The sequence below is a fragment of the Salmo trutta genome, chromosome 27 (assembly GCF_901001165.1).
Source record: "Salmo trutta chromosome 27, fSalTru1.1, whole genome shotgun sequence".
Taxonomy (NCBI): domain Eukaryota; kingdom Metazoa; phylum Chordata; class Actinopteri; order Salmoniformes; family Salmonidae; genus Salmo; species Salmo trutta.
Genome location: NC_042983.1, coordinates 12,687,640 through 12,710,857, shown reverse-complemented (window position 1 = coordinate 12,710,857; position 23,218 = coordinate 12,687,640). Strand labels below are relative to the sequence as shown.

The following is a 23,218-nucleotide window of genomic DNA, read 5'->3' as shown; positions in this document are numbered from 1 at the left end:
AAAGTGTTATGTTTGAGGCAAATCCAACACAACACATCACTGAGTACCACTCTTCAAATTTTTCAATTATGGTTGATGGCTGCATAATGTTATGGGTATCTTTGTCATCGGCAAGGACAAAGTTTTTTTTTTAGGATAAAAGGAAACAGAACAGAGCTAAGCACAGGCAAAATCCTAGAGGAAAACCTGGTTCAGTTTGCTTTCCAACAGACACTGGGAGACAAATTCACCTTTCAGTAGGACAATAACTTAAAACACAAGGCCAAATATACACTGGAATTGCTTACCAAAATGACATTGAATGTTCCTGTGTGGCCTAGTTACAGTTTTGACTTAAATCGGCTTGAAAATCTATGGCAAGACTTGAAAGTTGCTGTCTAGAAATGATCAACAACCAACTTGTTAGAGATTGAAGAACTAAAAAATAATAATTAAGTAATAATACCAGAGAAGTTGGTGTTTGGTGGATATATTGCCACGGGTGTTGTTAGGCCCGAGACTAAGTGTTATTGTTATGTATCTATGGACGTGACCCAGTTGTTCATTCTAAATGTGTTATTGCCATATTGGTTGGAAACATTCTTATCCCTTGCTTGCTAGCTAACTATGGCTAACTTACAGTCACATCAAACAGCGCAGCCAGAATAACAGAAAAGTAGCTGCATTTGCATTTGTTTAAGCTGTTTTCTAGTGACATTTATTTGGATACATCCATAACAATAAGCTAATAATGCGCGATTTCACCTGACATAGAAAATGTGCTCGTCAGGACACTGTTCAGAAAAGCTAAGTTAGCCAACAACACAGCTAACACAATCACTTCAAACTAAAGCTGGAAAGACTGAAAACTATCTACAATTCATTTCGTTTGACATGTTTTCTATTGACATTTGTTTGTATATATCCATAAAAATGATGCCTTCTGATTCTTGATTTCGACTGGCTGAGAAAAGCTGTCTGCCTGTCTGTCTCATCCCAATTCCCGACATGTGCATTACTATGGGACAGCTGATGATCGAATTTCAATATTGAAACAATGTACAAATGTCAGAAAGACAGTAAGGTTTATACAAATCTCCGCTGTTGACAACCAAATGCTAGTCTAAAAGAAATGGGAGATCATGTCTAGATGCTTTTTATAGTGGAGATCAAGTTTATAAATGGCCTGGATGGGCTGATGAAACAGTGGATTTGTCAGTGAGATGGAACAGAGTAAATAGGCATTTCAACATCATAGTTTTAGCCGGTTGTAAATTGTGGAATAGACACCGGCTGGAATGTGGTTTTAACCAATCAACATCCAGGATTAGACCCATTCGTTGTATAATGTGCAAATATTGTACAACTGTGAGAGAAAAATAATGTATTTACCTGATTTGTTTGATATTAACAGCTAACAATTAATACTTAACAAACAGTAAGACATTTCTGTTCTATTAATACTGTGTTTCTGTAAAGGGATAGTTTCCACTCTAGCTTCCTGCAGTTAGTCTGGGCGTATGGTCAAGGGAACGGGTTTTGCTAGAGACAGCTCGAGCTGACAATGACTTGGTGATAAATATCTACAGCTGGCATTCCATAGACAAGATGTGGTGTGTGTGACCCTAGATAGAGATAGCCTGGAAGAGTTTAGAACAATTCCTCATTGTCTCATCTTCATCCTGACAAAGTCTCTCTCAGTATAAATTTCCACGACACAACCCAGGTGTGCAAAGATCTTAGAGATTTATTCAGAAAAGACTCACAGCTGTAATCACCGCCAAAGGTGATTCTAACAGGGTGTGAATACTTATGAATACTTAAGTGAATACTTATGTAAATTAGATATTTCGGTATTTCATTTTCAATAAATTTGCAAACATTTCTAAACACACTTTGCCATAATGGGTGTTGTGTTTAGATGGGTGAGAAAAAAATCTATTTAATCCATTTTGAATTCAGGCTGTAACACAACAAAATGTGGAATAATTCAAGGGGTGTGAATACTTTCTGAAGGCAATGTAGGAGGACCTGTTTCAAATGATCACTTTGTTAACCACTTAACACAAAACAGCTGCATGTGCACACTCCCTCAGAAATCGTTTGGGGAAAATATCCTTTCTATTTTATTCAGCTACATTCAATTGTGTTCTTCTTACCCTATAATAATATAAAATAATGCCCCAGGAATTATAAGCAAATCTTATCTGCTAAATGAACTAGTGTAGCCCACAGCCATATGGCAGAGCCAGATCTGGGCCTAACATAAGGACAACTCAGAATATGCTATTCTGTTCTTCTGAAATAAGCCACATTTTCTTCATATCATTATGTTTCTTTAGACCTGCCTATAATAATGTATTTATTGTGATGGTGTAGGCTATATAACATTTATTTATTCGACTTTTTCAAATGTAGATGTTTCAAAGGTCTGCATCACTGGCTTGTATGCAATGCGTGGAAGCCTGGAGATGCTAAATGTATTTATGTTAATTTATGGTCAATTACCATGAGACCGGCAGTTATTTGCTTGACAGTTACCGTCTGACAAAATTTCATGACCGACACAGCCCTATCTGTATCACAAAGTGGTAGCTGTTTTTCCATACTGTTTGAACCACTGGCGTGATAAACTGACTCATCAGTAGTGGAAATGAGAACTGTAGACAGTCCAGCAATATAATCCCTGTTACGATGTGTTTACAGCGTTAAGGAGTGGATGCCTTTATTTCCTAACGCAATTCAAATCTGACTATAACAAATCCTTTGCCACCATAAGGAAATTATTATGCCAAGACAATCAACCTGTTCTCAAAACATTAGAGCCTGATGCTCAATTACTTAGCGCAGTAAAGTTTGGGTGGGAGCCTCTTTGGGTCAGGCTAATCATGAGTTCACTAATTGGCTCATTAACACTAGGCTGGGGTACAGTATAGTAAATATGATGTATGTGTGTTATTGTATAGCAGGAAGTATTTCAGAGTGCTATGGTAATCCCCCCTCCACACCTCGCTCTACCACAGAGTGACAGCTCTGCAATGTGCCACTCTGAGATTGCTGTACTGTACTCCACTGTACAATTGCATTATCCCATTTCTATAAAGCTGCTGACTATGCTCTCTGACAAATACACTATACCAGTACCTTTTCAAAGTAAATAGTATATATTTTTATGACTGCTGAATACCAACTATCAATCACTTAGATCATGTACTTTCAGGTAGAGAGATACCTCATGAAACAACTGCTCTATATCCCTCTCGATCGTGCGTTCTTCTGTCTCTTCTCTCAACTCCCTACTAATTCGCACAGTTTGGGCTTGATCTAAATTTATCTCTAGAGAAACTACACATAGCGCTCACAGAAGAAAACTTAACGAAATGGAATTCAAATAACTGAACTGACGTTGGTAAATTAGTTGTTTAATAAACAAAAATACAGTTGAAGTCGGAAGTTTACATACACTCAGGTTGGAGTCATTAAAACTCGTTTTCAACCACTCCAAAAATGTATTGTTAACAAACTATAGTTTTGGCAAGTCGGTTAGAACATCTACTTTGTGCATGACACAAGTCATTTTTCCAACAATTGTTTACAGACAAGTTATTTCACTTGTAAGTATCACAATTCCAGTGGGTCAGAAGTTTACATACACTAAGTTGACTGTGCCTTTAAACAGCTTGGAAAATTCCAGAAAATGATACCATGGCTTTAGAAGCTTCTGATAGGCTAATTGACATCATTTGAGTCAATTGGAGGTGTACCTGTGGATGTATTTCAAGGCCTACCTTCAAACTCAGTGCCTCTTTGCTTGACATCATGGGAAAATTAAAAGAAATAGCCAAGACCTGTTTGGCCATAATGACCATTGTTATGTTTGGAGGAAAAAGGGGGAGGCTTGCAAGCCAAAGAACACCATCCCAACTGTGAAGCACGGGGGTGGCAGCATCATGTTGTAGGGGTGCTTTGCTGCAGGAGGGTCTGGTGCACTTAACAAAATAGATGGCATCATGAGATAGGGAAATTATGTGGATATATTGAAGCAACCTCTCAAGACATCAGTCAGGTTAAAGCTTGGTCACAAATGGGTCTTTCAAATGGACAATGACCCCAAGCATACTTCCAAAGTTGTGGAAAAATGGCTTAAGGACAACAAAGTCAAGGTATTGGAGTGGCCATCACATAGCCCTGACCTCAATCCTATAAACAGTTTGTGGGCAGAACTGAAAAAGCATGTGCGAGCAAGGAGGCCTACAAACCTGACTCAGTTACACCAGCTCTGTCAGGAGGAATGGGCCAAAATTCACCCAACTTATTGTGGGAAGCTTGTGGAATGCTACCTGAAACATTTGACCCAAGTTAAACAATGTAAAGGCAATGCTACCAAATACTAATTGAGTGTATGTAAACTTCTGACCCACTGGGAATGTGATGAAAGAAATAAAAGCTGAATTAAATCATTCTCTCTACTATTATTCTGACATTTCACATTCTTAAAATAAAGTGGTGATCCTAACTGACCTAAGACATGGCATTTTTGCTAGGATTAAATGTCAGGAATTGTGAAAAACTGAGTTTAAATGCATTTGGCTAAGGTGTATGTAAACTTCCGACTTCAACTGTAACTGACATTTTAGTTAATCGCTCAGCACTACATTGATTAGAACTTTCAACTTTAAATATTTTTTTTTACAAAACTTAGAAATGTGCTGTATTCACATATGTAGACACTGGTATTGTGCTGGAGATAATGAAATGAGGTTAAAAAGTGGTGAAATAAATAAATCCCCTTAGGGCTAGGGGTCCCGCTAGCGGGACAACTTCCTGTGAAACTGGAGGGCGCAATTCAAATAAATAATGATAAAAACTATGGATATTAAACATTTAGGTACATACAAGAGTCTTATCTCGGTTGAAAGCTTAAATTCTTGTTACTCTAACTGCACTGTCCGATTTACAGTAGCCATTACAGCGAAAGCATACCATGAGACTGTTTGAGGACAGTGCCCCACATCAAAATATTTTTTCCAACAGCACAGGTTTCATACATTCACAAATAACGATTAAATATTCACTTACTTTTTGAAAATCTTCCTCTGATTTGTCATCCAAAAGGTCCCAGCTATAACATGTAGTGTCGTTTTGTTAGATAAAATCTTTCTTTATATCCCAAAAAGTCTGTTTAGTTGGTGCCATCGATTTGAGTAATCCACTCGTTCAACATACAGAGAAAGGAATCTGAAAATCTACCCCTAAACTTTGTTTCAACAAGTCAACATACATTTCTATTTACTCCTCAGATTACCCTAAAATGTAATCAAACTATAATATTTCTTACAGAAAGAAGTATGTTCAATAGGAAACCAATTTTAGCTCTTGTGTTCTGTCTTCATTGCGCGCGCATACACGAATTTCCAAGACTGTGTCCCTGTACTAAAATTGATATTTCTTATTTGTTTTGGAAGTTACTATCCCGAAAACCTTGAACATAGACTGCTGACACCCTGTGGAAGCCATAGGAATTGCATCTTAGGAGTTAGAATTCAGTATGCCCCTATACCTTCCATTGTAAGAGCATGGGTTCTCAAAGAAAAAAGATTCCGGTTGGTTTTTCTTTGGATTTTCTCCTACGATATCTATTGTGTTATATTCTCCTAAGCAAGCCGACCATACAGTACAGAATCCCTGGACAGAACACAGCACATTTCCTCTCCCTATGGGGGTTGAGCAACAGCAGGAGACCAGCGTGTGATGTGAAACACCCTGTTTGCGTCCACAATGACACCCTATTCTGTATGAGAATGACATCCTATGCCATTTGGACGCATCCCCTGACTACTACCGATCCCTTTGCTGGGGTCTTAAAAGGCCTCTTAGCATAAATGGTTCAAACAGAGAACAGGGAGCAACATACACTGTCCACTGCTCCATGTACACCACACATTTCAGGTATTCCTGCTGGGATGAACCAGGTGGGTTGAGTGGGGCGACCCTGGCCCTGGAATCCCCATCCTCTGCCATGCCCTATATCAGGATTAGCCCAAATGGACAAGGTGAGCCATTGTCATCTTGGTTTTAAACCTCCTTACAAGAGGCATGGGGGAAACAGAGAGACTAATAAAGATTTATTCTGCACAATTACATTTTTTATACGTAATAGGAAAAGTTCAGTAAAATCAAAACGACTCTAAAAATGGAATTGGATCCTGTGTAGTAGCTTTGTAATCTAATGATACAATGACATAACATTCATTTCCATTTGTTTATTTCCCCTGAGGGTAGGATTAAAGACTCAGTGTAGCTTTACTGGACCGCACTGAGCTCTCTCCGGAGGATGGAAGGGGAAAAGAGCCAGCCAACACTCTGCAACTATTTTATATTCAGCATGCGACTGATAATAAACATGTCACTCCGCATCCAGAGGGGAAAAAAATCAGCCATGAATAATATTTGCATGATTGCAGGCAAACAAAAATAGTTGCAAAGACCCTTTTGCCCTCACACTCACAGGTCAGCACCTAGTGAATATTCTATAATGGAACTACCAGGGAGGCCATTGATTAAAATATTAGAATAAACAAATGGGAAAGCAAAAATCAATCGAATTATGAATTATACTGAACAAAATTATAAACCCAATATTCAACAATTTCAACGATTTTACAGAGTTACAGTTCATATAAGGAACAAAGTCAATATATGTATTTTTTTTATTGGGCCTTAATCTATCGATTTCACATGACTGGGCAGGGGCGCAGCCATGGGTGTTCCCAGGAGGGCATAGGCCCCTCCCACTTGGGAGCCAGGCCCACCCAGGCCCAGCCAATCAGAATGAGTTCATCCACACAAAAAAGGTATTTATTACAGACAGAAATACTCCTCAGTTTCATCAGCTGTCCAGGTGGCTGGTCTCAGATGATCCTGCAGGTGAAGAACCTGGCAAGGGCACAGCCATGGGTGGTCCTGGGAGGGCATAGGCCCACCCACTTGGGAGCCAGGCCCATCCAGGCCCCGCCAATCCGAAATGATTTTATCCCCACAAAAGGGCCATATTACAGACAGAAATACTTCTCAGTATCATCAGCTGTCCAGGTGGTTGGTCTCAGATGATCCTGCAGGTGAATAACCTGGATGTAGAGGTCCTGTGCTGGCATGGTTACATGTGGTTTGCAGTTGTGAGGCCATTTGGACATACTGCCAAATACTCTAAAACCACATTGGAAGCAGCTTATGGTAAAGCAATTAACATTACATTCTCTGGCAACTGCTCTGGTGGACATTGCTGCAGTCAGCATGCCAATTGCGCTCTCCCTCAAAACTTGAGACATCTGTAGCATTGTGTTGTGTGACAAAACTGGCGTTATATTGTCCCCAGTGTAATGATCATGCTTTTTAATCAGCTTCTTGATATGCCACACCTGTCAGGTGGATGGATTATCTTAGCAAAGGAGAAATGCTCACTAACAGGGATGTAAACAATTTTGTCCACAAAATTTGAGAGAAATAAGCTTTTTGTGCATATGGAACATTTCTGGGATCTTTTATTTCAGCTCATGAAACACGGGATCAACATTTTATATGTTGCGTTTATATTTTTGTTCATTATATTGTAAATATATTCACAATTCTGAGCTTTTTTCCCCAAAATGAAATGTGATTTGTAGATTTTGCTTGGCTGTCAATATTGAGATAAGTGTCATACACTGCATACTGTAACAATAATGCTTAAATTATTTAGTGGAGAAAGAAGGTACCTTCATGTTCAACCAACCCGAAAATGTAAACAGAGACTTTATATTATTTGTAAATATACAAAAGAGAGTGAAATCTGCTAACCTGTGAGGACATCCCGTGGCAGGGGTAGAGAATGGCTTTGTCATCGTCCTCTGATCCCTGGTCCAGACAGTAGCCACTGGCCTTACTGTTCCTGACCTGCAACACACCAAACAACACAGACACTTTATAGTTCCTAAACTGCAACACAAAAACAGCACCTAAAATGTACTGTTCATGACCTGCATCACACTAAACAACAGACACTTTACTGTTCCTGACATGCAACACACCAAACATCGCATATACTTTTCTCTTCCTGACCTGCAGCACACAAAACAACAGACATTTTACTGTTCCTGGCCTGCAATACACCAAACAACACAGACACGTTACTGTTCCTGACCTGCAACACACCAAACAACACAGACACTTTACTGTGCATGACCTGAAACACACCTAACAATAGACACTTTACTGTTCCTGACTTACAACACACAAAACAACACAGTACCTTTACTGTTCCTCCCCTGCAACACACCAAACAACCTACACATTACTGTTCCTGACCAACAACTTAACAAACAACAGATACTTCGCTGATCCTGACCTGCAACACACCAAACAACAGACTATTACCTGCTCCTAACCTGCAAAAGATGAAACAACAGACACTTTACTGTTCCTGACCTGCAACACACCAAACAATAGACACTTTACTGTTCCTGACCTGCAAAACGCCAAACAACACATAAGCATTATTGTTCCTGACCTGCAACACACCAAACAACACATAAACCTTACTCATCCTTACCTGTAACACACCAAAAAAACAGATTCTTTACTGTTCCTTACCTGCAACAAACCAAACAACACATAAACCTTTCTGATCCTGACCTGTAACATACCAAACAACACATAAACCTTACCGATCCTCACCTGTAACACACCAAACAACAGATACTTTACTGTTCCTTATCTGCAACAAACTAAAGAACACCTTAACTTTACTGTTCCTGACCAGCAACACACCAAACAACAGATACTTTACTGTTCCTGACCTGCAACACACCAAATAACACGGGCACTTCACTATTCCTGACCTGCAACACACCAAACAGATACTTTACTGTTCCTGACCTGCAACACACCAAAAAACAGATACTTTACTGTTCCTGACCTGCAACACACCAAACAGATACTTTACTGTTCCTGACCTGCAACACACCAAAAAACAGATACTTTACTGTTCCTACCCTGCAACACACCAAACAGATACTTTACTGTTCCTGACCTGCAACACACCAAATAACACGGGCACTTTACTATTCCTGACTTGCAACACACCAAACAACATACTATTCCTGACTTGCAAAACACCAAACAACAGATAATTTACTGTTCTTGACCTGCAACAGACCAAAGAATACAGACACTTTAATGTTCCTGTCCTGCAACATAACAAACAACACATACTTTTCTGGTCCTGACCTGCATCACACCAAAAAACAGACACTTTACTGTTCCTGACCTGCAACACACCAAACAGATACTTTAATGTTCCTGACCTGCAACACACCAAATAACACAGACACTTTACTGCTCCTGACCTGCAACACAACAAACAAAATACTGTTCTTGACCTGAAATACACCAAACAACATACTGTTCCTGACTTGCATCACACCAAACAACAGATATTTTACTCTTCTTGACCTACAACAGAACAAAGAACACATACACTGTAATGTTCCTGAACAGCAACATAACGAACAACACATAAACTGTACCGTTCCTGATGTGTAACACACCAAACATACTGTTCCTGACCTGCAACACACCAAACAGCATACTGTTCCTGACCTGCAATACACCAAACAACATACAGTTCCTGACCTGCAACACACCAAACAACATACTGTTCCTGACCTGCAACACACCAAACAACAGATCATTTACTGTTCTTGACTTGCAACAGTCCAAAGAACACATACACTTTAATGTTCCTGACCTGCAACATAACAAACAACAGATACTTTACTGTTCCTGACCTGTAACACACCAAACAGCACAGTTGCTTTACTGGTGCTAACCTGCAACACACCAAACAACAGATACTGTACTTTTCCTGACCTGTAACACATAAAACAACACATACACTTTACTGTTCCTGACCTGCAACACACCAAACAACACAGTCACTTTACTGGTGCTAACCTGCAACACACCAAACAAAATATACTTTACTGTTCCTGACCTGCAACACACCAAAAAATATATAATGTACTGTTCTTGACCTGCAACGTAAAAAACAACACAGATACTTTACGGTTTCTGACCTTCAACACACAAAACAACATACACACTTTACTGTTCCTGGCCTGCAACACACCAAACATGACAGATACTTTACTGTTCCTGAACTGCAACACACCAAACAAAAAACACTTTACGGTTCCTGACCTGCAACACACCAAACAACACAGATATACACACATGAAGATGGAAATCAGGCTACGCTTAGATTCAGGGAAAGATGTACTCAGTGCATGTGTCTATGCAAAGTTTGCATTTATTATTTTCAGAAGGGAATTAATGGTATAAACACAAAACTGTTGTTATAACAGTCTTATCAAACCTATTTTCTATCATTTTTAGAACCTCTTGTCCAGAATATACTGTAAAATATATATTTTTGTAAATATTAGTAATAGGAAACGGCATTTCATCATCATCTCACATCTCATAAAGTAAGAATGTAAACACTACAGTGATGAGAGATTCCATTTTAACCCAATGAGTCTCACCGTAACACCGGGATGTTTTGGACCCCTTTAAAACAGTTACAGACTTCTGGGATTTGTTCTGGGCCATTGTATTTGTCTATTTCTTCTGCATCCGTAGATACCGTACCAACCATTATTCTGTGTTTGTGAGACAAGGGCGGAACCAGAAGGGACCCGGAGTCGGGTCTTTTTACAAAAACATATGTAGAGTCTTAATAGTTTGAGCTAGTAAAAGCTATCTATTAAAAGCTGAAACTCATGAATACGCACATGTGACATGTCTATGACAAGCATTAGAAGGTAAGGGGTTCTTCTACATAGAAGATCATTGGAAATTCCAGGACATAGTGTCTATAATACTCTAATAAGCTCACATAGTTGCTGTCACAAACTCCAAACTCCACACAGTTGTCACTGAATAGTTGTATATTCATTTCCCAGTGAGCAAACAAATTCATTTTTATCAGGTTTTTGCTTTGGCAGACCTTATTTCTTTTTATTGACATCTGTCAATAAAATTCATGAATGCTCCCAAGTTGCGCAGTATCACATCCGGCCGTGATTGGGAGTCCCACAGGGTGGAGCACAATTGTCCCAGCGTTGTCCAGATTTGGCCCGGGGTAGGCCGTCATTGTAAATAAGAATTTGTTCTTAACTGACTTGCCTAGTTAAACAAAAGTTAAATATAAAATAAATTAATAAATTAATAAATGTTTTGTGTTGTTTTGTGTTGTAATTATATTTTGCCTCACTTCATAGTGAGGCTAAATATAAGGGCTGAACATGCAGATAAATTAATGTCAGATATATGAAAAGCCGATTTTTAGCTGGGGTCTCGGGACTGATAGGCTTAATCTAAGATCATGTAATCAAAATAAACCTCTCTAATCTCCTAGACTCCTGGTCCAGATGGTAGTGTGGATTAGTGTGCTTTTAAGACTATGTGATTGAATGTGTATCACTTTATTTCCACCTTGTGAATGTAACCGGTGTGAAATGGCTAGATAGTTTGCAGTGCGTGCTAATAGCGTTTTAATCAGTGACCACTCTCTCTGAGACCTTGAACTAGTTGTTTCCCTTGCTTTGCAAGGGCTGCAGCTTTTGTGGAGCGATAGCTAACAATGCTTCGTAGGCAGCAGTTGCTGATGTATTCAGAGGATCCTTGGTTCAAGCCCAGGTTGTGGTGAGGAGTGGGACAGAAACAATACTGTTACATGAAGATATCTATCATGTTGTGTTGTCTGGTAAAAGTTAAGTTTTAAGAGTCGTATGTATTCGATACACATGGTATACACCGTCCAACCAAACGCTTACTTGCAGTTTCCTTCTCGACAATGCAACAACAATAAGAAATAATAAAAGATTACAATATGAACATAAAGTAAATGGCTCAGTAGAACAGAATAAACATTTTAGCATAAGTATAATACAGGAAGGCAGAATTTATAGTCCAATATTGACACGTTTTGGGGAAGGGGGGATTGGGAGGGCAATTGTTTAAATTGTGCAGTATTTACAAATCATAGTAAGAAACTGGTAGCAGCAGTTGTGATGTGTGTGTTGCATGAATGTTTATGTGTGTGTGTGTGTGTGTGTGTGTGTGTGTGTGTGTGTGTGTGTGTGTGTGTGTGTGTGTGTGTGTGTGTGTGTGTGTGTGTGTGTGTGTGTGTGTGTGTGTGTGTGTGTGTGTGTGTATGTCTGAGCTGGTGGTCAATCCAGTTCAAGTGTTCAGCAGTCTGATGGCTTGTAGATATAAAATGTCTCAAAGCCTTTTGGTATCCGATAACGGTCCGATAACGTCTGCTCGACGGTAAGGGAGTGAACAGCTCGTGGCTGGGGTGTGTGGGGTCCTTGGTGATGCTGCGGGCCTTCCTCAGGCACCGTTTTCGAGTAGATGTCCTGGATGGATGGGAGCATGGTCCCAGTGATGTACTGGGCCACTGGTCTGGTCAGTGCAGCTGTGGTTCAGCTGTGGTTCAGCTGCTGCGGTATGGCAACACAAGGTAACTGTTCCAAGACTTGAATCCATTTTCAAGAAGCAGGGCTAGCAGCATTCATGGGGCCAGGGCCACCAACATTGTGCTGCTTGATGAAGTTACGGGCTATTTTAATTCTGATATATGCCGACCATATACTTGAAAAGCTTATTGATTTTCTCCCCCGACTCTGATGTCGAAATCAATAAGTAAAAGTCTTTTTATTTTACAATGATTCTGAATTGGCTGTCTGACTTCTTGAGCTCAATTTCTCATCCTGTCATAATCTTTTCCGCTGTGCAGGGTTGTGCAGCCGAGCCCAAACAATCAAGTCGGCATCGAAAGCTAATAAGTGTGTAATTAAAACTCATTACGTCGAAATTGCATCAAATTTTGTAGCTGCGCAGCGTTTCTGTGGAAACATGATACCTTTACCTTTCGATGACTCCCTGTAAATGAATGTATTTTCCCTTCAACGTGTAATCTTGCAGAAGTGCAGAAGCGGTGAAATACAATGTCAATGGTAGATTGATTGAGTATACATTATGTAAACATAACTCGCGTAGTACTGTATGTGACATTAAAGAAAACACTGCTTCTTATATTGAAGCTCATATGCAAATAGAGAGCAAAAAACAAAGCACACCCTGCAATCACTGCAAGAGACAAGTGCATGCCAAATAATTCAACAAAAGACTGAAGGGAAGATTTCAAGAATTTGTGGGTTTGCAAATTAACTAACTTGAAATGTGTATTATTTGTAGAACGTGTCTTCAAACACACAGTAGGCTGCAGCTATTCCACTCAAATATTTTGTCGTTTTTTTTATTGTGTCATTGATAGTGAAAATGTAATCAGGTATTCCACTACATACAGTATAGGTATTCCACTCAAAACATGCTTTGTTTTTGTATCGCTATCGTTGATAGTGAACAGTGAATGTCTCACCTCCCCATATGTGATGGTGTTGTTGTAGATGCGCATCTCTGGGTAGACATTCTCCAGGTACCAGCGGAAGCTCCGACACTGCAGCCTCTTCCTCAGGGCCACCCGCTCAGACACGTCCCCATAGTCAACCCCAGGGTTCTGGTAGCAAACAGGAAAATAAATCACATTTAACATTTATCCAGGAGGCTATTACTTATTATCTACTTAGCTAAGCAACATGTGACTACACTTGTTGTGGTTTTGAATAGAAAAATGGAGGCCTGGAAAGACTGCTGGAGGGAGGAAGGGTAGAAAAAAGGAAAAGAAAAGAGAGAACCTGAGAGAGGAATAGTGGATTTGGTTTAGAGATGGATGAATGGTGGCCTGTCATGTGGGACCCTCATTGTTCTTTCATTAGACATGTATGCTGTGCAAATTCTAATCAGCTCCTTAATTATGAGTCCTCACGGCCCTGCCGTGCCGGCCGGTGTTGTGCAGGGAGGTGGCTGCTTAATAACTGCTTTGCTCTGAGCTCTGCACTGTGCCCTGGCCTCTGCAGCAGACATACACTGCCTCATTAAGAGGCACAGTGACTTTAGAAATCTCCCTTTTCCACGGGTACCAACCATATTTTAATATCTGAGAATAATGGCATTGTCCTCCGTCTTTCTAACTAGCTATAACATTAGGCTAACAGATGCATTCCGTTTGGGAGACGTTATTTGGACTACCTGATGGTGGTAACCACAGTGAATCACAGACCCTGCCCTCCTAGCAGAGTAGCCAATAACCCATTATTCTGTGTGTGTGGTGAAGGCTAGGGTCAGTCTGTTTCATCTGGAGTATTCTCTTGTCTTATCCGGTGTCCTGTGTGAATTTAAATATGCTCTCTCTAATTCTCTCTTTCTCTCTTTCTTTCTTTCTCTCGGAGGACCTGAGCCCTAGGACCATGCCTCGGGACTACCTGGCATGATGACTCCTTGCTGTCCCCAGTCCACCTGGCCATGCTGCTGCTCCAGTTTCAACTGTTCTGCCTGCGGCTACGGAACCCTGACCTGTTCACCGGACGTGCTTGTTGCACCCTCGACAACTACAATGATTATTATTATTTGACCATGCTGGTCATTTATGAACATTTTAACATCTTGACCATGTTCTGTTATAATATCCACCCGGCACAGCCAGAAGAGGACTGGCCACCCCTCATAGCCTGGTTCCTCTCTCGGTTTCTTCCTAGGTTTTTGGCCTTTCTAGGGAGTTTTTCCTAGGGAGTTTTTCCTAGCCACCGTGCCTCTTTCACATGCATTGCTTGCTGTTTGGGGTTTTAGGCTGGGTTTCTGTACAGCACTTTGAGATTTCAGCTGATATACGAAGGGCTATATAAATACATTTGATTTGATTTGAAGGGAATGGGAGATGGATTAGTTATAACATAACGTTTTGTACAGTACATGCAATAACTTCTGTGCCATGGGACAGAGAGGTAAAAGCACCATGCCACTGTGATTGTAATTACATAAAGAATGTTATGCGATGAGCTAGTTTGTCTATAGGGTGCTGTCTTAGTTACTGTCGGAGGCCTTCAATCAGTAGGCTGCTCCTCCTGCATGCATCCATTGTACCTGTCCCGTCTTCTCCCTAGCTTTCTGCCACGTTTACAGAGGCATTGGCCTCCCTAGGATTGTTACCTTAATGTGCTCCTGTGTAGGAGGCCTTGTTTGAGTTGAAACACAATCCAAAGCTTGTTTCTACTGACAATAATGTTTTGAAAAACATACAATTTCTACCAGGCTGTGTTTTAATAAAGCATTGTGACACACAGATAATTTGCAGTACATAAATTAGTGTTCTCCATTAAGCTCTTTTTTAAATTTATTATTGAAAATTATTATTTTCTAAGCCCATTTCAATGGCTCTTGAAAGCAATTATGTCTAAACTGATGTATATGAAAGCGGACTCTGATTAAATGAAAGGCCCCCTCATTCATTTGGTTTCAGCTCTCAGCTCCACCACTCAGAGCCAGACGTCGTCATTCAGATTTCACTGAGCTGCTCTGAAGGTTGAGTGGGATGAAATCTGAATTCTGAATTTCCATTGAGGCATAGTCTCTCTAGAGCGGCCCTGCCGGCACAGATCAGGATGCTGGTCTGAATGAACAAGTGGTGAGGATGGATGGATGGATGGATAAGTAAAGGAGCAGACAGACTCATGTGACCATCTGTGTTCGAACTCGGTCTCCTGTGCGCCATAATACTGTGTTACCCTGCTGAGCTAAAGCTTAGGTATTAGCTAACACAAGTCTTCAGGTCTTAGGCAAGGTTACTCATGAGCTTGGTTCACCGAACCACCTCCATTACACTCAATAGAAATAAGCCCTGTTTTGTCATAGAATGTCATTCTATTTATATCATCAATAGAAATAAGCCCTTTCTTTTCACAGAATGTCATTCTATTTCTATCATCACACTAGCCTTGACCTTGGCCGTATGTTCTCCATAGGTCCGGCACTGTCAGACTATGGCTACGCTCACATTCATGGGGATGTTCCAGGCCATGTAGACGTGGGACTTGTACTCGTCCATCCAGACCTCGGCGGCCCGCAGGGCGTTCCTCTTGGCATAGTAGTCAATGTCATTGTTGTACGGCTTCTTTGTCCGCTCGATGTGCGCCACTCTGGCGCAGGGCAGCACCTCCATGCTCCCGCCGCACTGCCACACCTAGAGAGGAGACAGCAGAGAGAAGACAGAGTCAAGCCTAGTCTAGAGGAGTGTTTAGTAGTTCAGACAGAGAAAACATCTGTATCTGCAAGATTTCCTGCTAGCTGTTATAGCTGCCTCCTTGTTTATCTTTTTACGGAGGAGGGCGTTTGCTTGATGCAGCAATTAGGTTCCACAGGCCATTCTTTTCTGCTGAAGAGGGTGAAAACAGGCCTGATAAATGGCTCTGTATGGGAATGGCCCATAAATATGAGTGTCCCTAGAGAGTTTCCTGTGACACACAGTAACCCTGGCACTGGATTGTGGCTGAATAGTGTCTGTCTGTTAAAAAGTGGTAATACATAAAAATGGGTGGTAAAAGCATGTAATCCTGGAGAAAAACGTTCATCACTGCAAAAAGTATTGACTGACTACGGGCCTGAAAAATGCAGTGACACTCAACTGTGACCGACTCAATACTCAAGGAAGGAAAATAGTGGCTGCATCATCAGCAACGACTACCAGAATGAATTCTTCCAGGTTATTGGAAAACAATTCCAACCTAAGGTGTCACACCCTGATCTGTTTCACCTGTCTTTGTGATTGTCTCCACCCCACTCCAGGTGTCGCCCATCTTCCCCATTATCCCCTGTGTATTTATACCTGTGTTCTCTGTTCTTCTGTTGACAAACAAGATGAACTGGCAAGTCAACCAGCGTTTTTGCCCCAGCTCCTGTTTTTCCCAGTCTCTCTTTTTCTCGCCCTCCTGGTTTTGACCCTTGCCTGTCCTGAAAATGAGCCCGCCTGCCTGCCTGACCACTCTGCCTGACCCTGAGCCTGCCTGCCGACCTGTACCTTTGCCCCACCTCTGGATTATTGACCACTGCCTACCCTGACCCTGAGCCTGCCTGCTGTCCGGTACCGTTGCCCCACCTCTGGTTTACTGACCCCAGCCTGCCTTGATCTGTCTATTGCCTGCGTCTGTTGGATTATTAAACCATTGTTAATTCGACGTTGTCTGCATCTGGGTCTTACCTTCATACCTGTTATGAGGATAACACTTGCCCAGACACAAAATGACAGCATATAAAGGAAAGTCAAAGTAAAGAGGGAGAGAGAACTTAAACGAGAACATTTCCAACACCAGAGCAGAAAGATAGAGAGGACAGCATATGGTAATGTAGTCCTCCTGTCTTTTAAACTGCAGAGCCACCAGCACTCCGAGAGTCTCTTAATGACAATCTTCACAATGCAGAACAGATGTTCCAAACCATTAACATTCCACTGAACCCAACATTTACCTCATGCTCAGCATAAGAGGACACAGATAACTGCCTGCATGGCGCAGAGAAATACCCTGAAGAAACCAGGACCTCCACCAGTCGAATTTATAGCACCGAAATACTAATACGTTTTTTAATTACATACTAATGAGTCACCACCCTAAGGTAAAAAAAAACTAAATTTAGACTAGCAGTGACATCACCATTGTTTTGGAGGGGGTAGTAAGGAATACTTGACATTGTAGTGACTTACTGTAGGTGTACCACTAATGTTTCATATTTTGTGTTAGCATGGATTCCACTGTGCTCCTACTTTATGTGAAACGTAAGAGGGTTTCATACCAAACTGCATGCAATGACACATGTTGGTCCACTGAGTGAGTGTGGGCATGAGGCAGAGCAGAGGGAATTGAGTCAGTAGGAGAAATGTCATTGCTCAGATTCCATTGATTGATGGATCCCTAGTCAGGATACATTGCGGAAAAAGTTTGTTCTCCACCCTTTTTGTTGGACAGGGCTGCATAAATGAAACCCATTGCATTTACTTGGGCCTTCCACTGACACTAAAAACAATGCTTGCATTGGAAAACATCCCTTTGTTAAGTGTATGACCCCAAAAAAACTGCTGCTATGCAGAGCATATACTCCTCCATCTTTTCCCTCGCAGTTTGTGTTGGAACTTCTTGTACTTCACCGCACATAACGCAGAGGTATTTGAGCGATTGTATTACAAGCACTATACAAATAGAGCATGCTGTGCTGAGTGCTAACAAAAGGAGAAGTCAAATCAAGTATTCAAATAAACCAAATAAATTCTTGCCGGTCTGTGAAATTCATTGAGGAAAGATGTTGGAGCCGCTAAGCCCCCAAGCCATATGGTACGGTGTGCCATATTCATGAAAATTAAATACATCAAATATTAATCAAGTCACTGTTACCATCATTTGCATGTACTGTACAGTACCACTCAAGCGTGTTTATGTGGGTGAGTGTTTAATTGAATGTTAATAAAGGCATAACATTACTACATTTGTTTTCTGATCCATACCCTAGCTGTGAAGGCCTTTGCCCTCCTCCATCTCACACCCTCAATGGTTGCCTTTGACTCAATCTACCTCCATAATGACCCAGATTGGTTGTAAACCCTCTCTTAGATTAAACAGCAGTGAAGTGTGGAGTGACACTGGACTAATAAATCAATCAGCGCTATTACCATTACTTGACACATAAGCACCTTCATGGCGACAACATACAAACGACTTGCATTCATTGTGTGTCTGTGGATGACATTGCATTCACTAATAGATGACTTATTGTTTTACTGATCAATGGTTAGGTTTCAAATAACAAAGACCTAATCAAACAAACACAGGCTCATCTTCAATCCTGCCTCTACTAAAGCACAAGCACTTAACTGATGAACATGCAGTGGAATTACACTATTACCAACATATTCAAATAATAATTGACATATTTTCATCAAAGACTTTATTTTGATGAATTTATTCATATTATTTCATCCTTCCACAAGATATAGTCCCGACACAAATCTAGGGTTGCTACCCAAGCCGGCTGGTTTTTCGTTCTATCGGTTCGGTTGCCAGAGACGCGAGCCAGTAGTTCGTTCTTTTTGCTCTGTTTCTATGGACGCGTCGTTTGTTATAAATGACCAGTCGTTTGTTATAAATGTTCCATTGACAAACTGGCTGGCAACGTTCGTATCTTTTGCTTGCTAGCTAGCCAACTATGGCTAACTTACAGTCACGTCAAAAAGTGCAGCCAGAATAACAGCAAAGTAGCTGCATTTGCATTTGTTTAAGCTGTTTTCTAGTGACATTTATTTGGATACATCCATAACAGTGAGCTAATGAGTTGTAATTTTGCCTGGAATAGAAAATGTGTTCACTCGTCAGGAGCTAGCCAACAACACAGCTAACACAATCACTTCAATCACCTCCATTCTCAGTCAATGTGCACACCAGAGTAATAGCTGGATCGTAAACAGGGATTTGCCAGATAAACGCTGTAGCTTTAGTCTGTACATAAATCATAACCCTCTGTGGTGCCTATCAGCTTCAGCAAGAAACTCCTAGCTAGGCCTCTATTACAGTCAGGACATTTTCAATGTGTTCTTTTTAAACTGTGTAGGATAGCATTGGGTGATTGCAGAGATGGATCTGCACAGGTAATGCTTGTTTACTTATGGGAGAATCAAGTGTGTCAAAGTGGGTGTATCAAATCAAATCCAGTTCTATTTGTCACATGCACCTATTACAAATGGTGTGGACTTTACTGTGAAATGTTTGCTCACAAGCCCTTCCCGACGATGCAGAGTTTAAAAATAAAATAGTAACACAAGAGGAATACAATTAAATACACAAGAATGAAGCTATAGCCTATGCAGGGAGGACACGTACCAGATCAATGTGCAGAGGTACGAGATATTTGAGGTAGATATGTACTGTACATGAAGGCAGGGTAAAGTGACTAGGCATCAGTATAGATAATAATAAGAGTAAAATAAGGAACAGGGTAGCAGCAGCGAAGGATCCGTGTAAAAGTGTGTGTCTGTGAGTGTGCGTTTGTGTTTGTGCGTCCATTTGGGACGTACGGTTTTAACAGTGCGTTTATCTAAGATTGTCCTTTCTGTCTATTCTTGTAATCAGCCTAAATGACATTGAAAAAGCCTAATCAGATCAGACCAGACAAATCCTCAATGACAGGGTAGGTTTGGGAAATAAATAGCTAACAGACATCACAAAACATGGAGTCTGAGGAGAGTCAGGTCAGTTCCTTTTTTAAAACACACAAAATCATCAGTGATAACGTGACCTTTGCAGCGTAAGAGATAGAGAGTGAGTGTTAGTCAATCAGAGAGAGAACAGGTGGTGTGCAGCAGGCCAGTACCAGGCAGAGGAAGGAGCAGACCGCAGGCTTCTCATGTATGTCACGTCTGTTCCAGGATGTCTTATGACGCTGCTGCCACTCTCTAGTATCTTCGGAGGTCTCAGCCAGGGCATTAGCTAAACAAATCAGACCAAATGCCTTTTTTTCCCTGGACACAAAGGCGTAATGATGATGTGATGATTGCACCAGGGCTGAGTGGAAAACACATTTATGCCATGCTGAGAGAGCATCGCCAGCGCAGCTTGCGGGTGATCTCTTCAAATAGACAATAATTGATCTGTATGTGAATCATCTGGCCTGTCAAGTCACGTTAAAAAGTGTTTTCTATAAGCAGTAATCAAACTTCTCACTACCACAGTAAAACAACAATTATCTCAAATATATTAAGTTTAATTGGAGACTTGCCCTGATATATGGTTGTTGATTCATATGGCATCATGGGAGTCAACAGCCATGCACCAGGGCAAGTTGGTGACCAACACAGAAGTATCATACACACATTACCTTTTCACCTCTAAATAGATTAGGAAACAAACATCTTTAAGTATCTTACTATGGTTTCATAGGAATATATAGTGAAGTCTGATATGCATAAATTCCTCTTTAAACGCAGGAGAGAGATCATTACGAGGCATCACCTAACATAGGAGACTGTTTACTTTGATGTAGAGGTAATTTAATTGCTAATATAATTGCCGCTGTGTGGCGTTAGTTAATTGGCACAGGACCATTTGGGTAAGCTAAGCCCTAGAGGGATGTAGGAAACATCAACTGTAAAAACCATAGAAATTATTAACAGCAGTAAACAGAATTGGAAACAGCACCATTACGCACCATTACACAGATTCGCTACTAACCCAACATATTGGAGAATCTAAGGTCTATAAAAGGTTCTGTTACTCAGAGGATCTCTTACATTAGTGTTCTTCAAACTTTCTTTTCCAATGTACTTTCTTTCATGAACACTGCTACGCAGAGTCTGCATCTAATCCCTCTAATCTACCAGAAGTCATGAAGTAAGGAGACAAGGAAAGAAAAGGAGACAAGGAGAGGAGACAAGGTTGGAACTCCCAGCAATGGGACTTAGTCGGAGATCATCATAAGGTTTCCTGAAGTCCTGCAGAATTCATTTTCTGCCTCATCTTGCTTTGTAGCTGTCTGATTTGACAGACCGCTTGGAAAATTGTCCAGTAACACAAATAATATAATTCTAATTAAACTCTTTATGACAAAACATAAGGCCTTATTTTGAGGCCTAGCTTAACCTGTAACATCTGCTTCCAACTCACACCCTCAAACACGTAGATCCCCTGAATGCAGCTCACTTTCCAGCTCATACTCTCAAACACCTAGATCCCCTGAACGCAGCTCACTCTCCAGATCCCAATCACCTGTAGTCACCTGTTCACACACCTGTATGTCATTATCACACATTATTTAGTTCAGTTCTTTGCACCCCATCACTGTGAGGTATTTTTTTTATTTTGTGACACGTCTTTCAGAGTGCTGGGTTTCCCGTGATTTACTCCTCCTGTGTATGATGCCTTTTTGCCTGCCTCACTAATGACGCCTTTTGCCTATTCCCTGCCTGTACTTTAGCCTATTGGATTTCCTGTTATCTACCTATTGCCTGATCTCCCGGACTACGTTACTAGCCTTTTCCCTGCCTGTACTGTTGCCCTTTTGGACCCCCTGTGTATGACCTTCTGCCTGCCCCTGGACCCAGCTACCTGCCTCCTCCTGTGGTCCTTTGCAATAAACACCTGCTGCGCCCTGCGCTTGAAACCGGCTCTCTGTCTCGCCTCATGTTCAGTACATTACCCTCCTTCAGTGGCCTGAAACTCATGGTTTAAAGGCCACAACAGGCCTGCAAGTTGGGTTGCAAAATTCTGGTAACTTTATCCAAAATTCCCCGATTTCCAGGAATCTTCCAACCGAGATTTCTGGAAAACCTGGAAAACCCTACCTGCAAGTCACATTATGCTGGCTTGCAAAGTTATGTTGAATTTCTTTTGTTGATGTGACATTTAGTTTTGAGTCAGTACCACAAACATAAGTAATAATGACTTTTCATTGATTTTGAGTTCAACTTACGAGTTGAGTAAAGTATTTGAGTAAAACAAATGCAATGGGGTGTAACTACTGTGCCGAGTCGGTTCCTTCCAGTGACAGTAGGAGCCTCCTGGAGGGTCACAGAGTTAAGCTCCAATATTTATTGGTCATATTGTAAGCATGGCTGACTAAGCTAAGGACAATGGACCCTGGCATGACCCCAGCGGACCTCTGGTTACTATAAACTCCATGTTATGTATGTCTGTTATTCAGAAAACTGTGGGGATTGGAGGGCATTTGCCAAACGAAAAACATACATTTTCCATAACTATTTCACAGACAGTCAACTCTAAATGTATTGTAAAATGCCCTTGTTCTGCAAATTGTACACCTTTTGAGATTGGTAATCGTATATAGATGTACAGTGCCTTCAAAAAGTATTCAGACCCCTTGACTTTTTCCACATTTTGTTACGTAACAGCCTTATACTAAAATTGATTAAATATTTTTTTAAATCCTCAGCAATCTACACACAATACCCCATAATGACAAAGTGAAAACAGTTTTATTTTTAATTTTTAAATGTAATAAAAATCTAATCAAACATACCTTATTTACATAAGTATTCAGACCCTTTGCCATGAGACTTGAAATTGAGCTCAGATGCCTCCTGTTTCCTTTGATCATCCTTGAGATGTTTTTACAACTGGATTGGAGTCCACCTGTGGTAAATTCAATTGATTGGACATGATTTGGAAAGGCACACACCTGTCTATATTAGGTCCCACAGTTGACAGTTCATGTCAGAGCAAAAACCAAGCCATGTGATCGAAGGAAT

The 23,218-nt window shown here is 40.8% G+C and overlaps 1 protein-coding gene across 1 annotated transcript in view; it reads right to left on the bottom strand.

Annotated features, from left to right (window-relative positions):
- The window catches only part of LOC115164324 (polypeptide N-acetylgalactosaminyltransferase 9), a 90,318-nt gene that overhangs the window by 5,216 nt on the left and 61,884 nt on the right, over positions 1-23,218 (bottom strand). The window contains exons 7-9 of the mRNA XM_029716693.1: positions 15,974-16,159; positions 13,463-13,600; positions 7,816-7,911 (exon numbers count right to left, since the gene is read on the bottom strand). Coding sequence (XP_029572553.1) covers positions 7,816-7,911; positions 13,463-13,600; positions 15,974-16,159 — 420 coding nt within the window. The remainder of the gene's footprint in view (positions 1-7,815; positions 7,912-13,462; positions 13,601-15,973; positions 16,160-23,218) is intronic.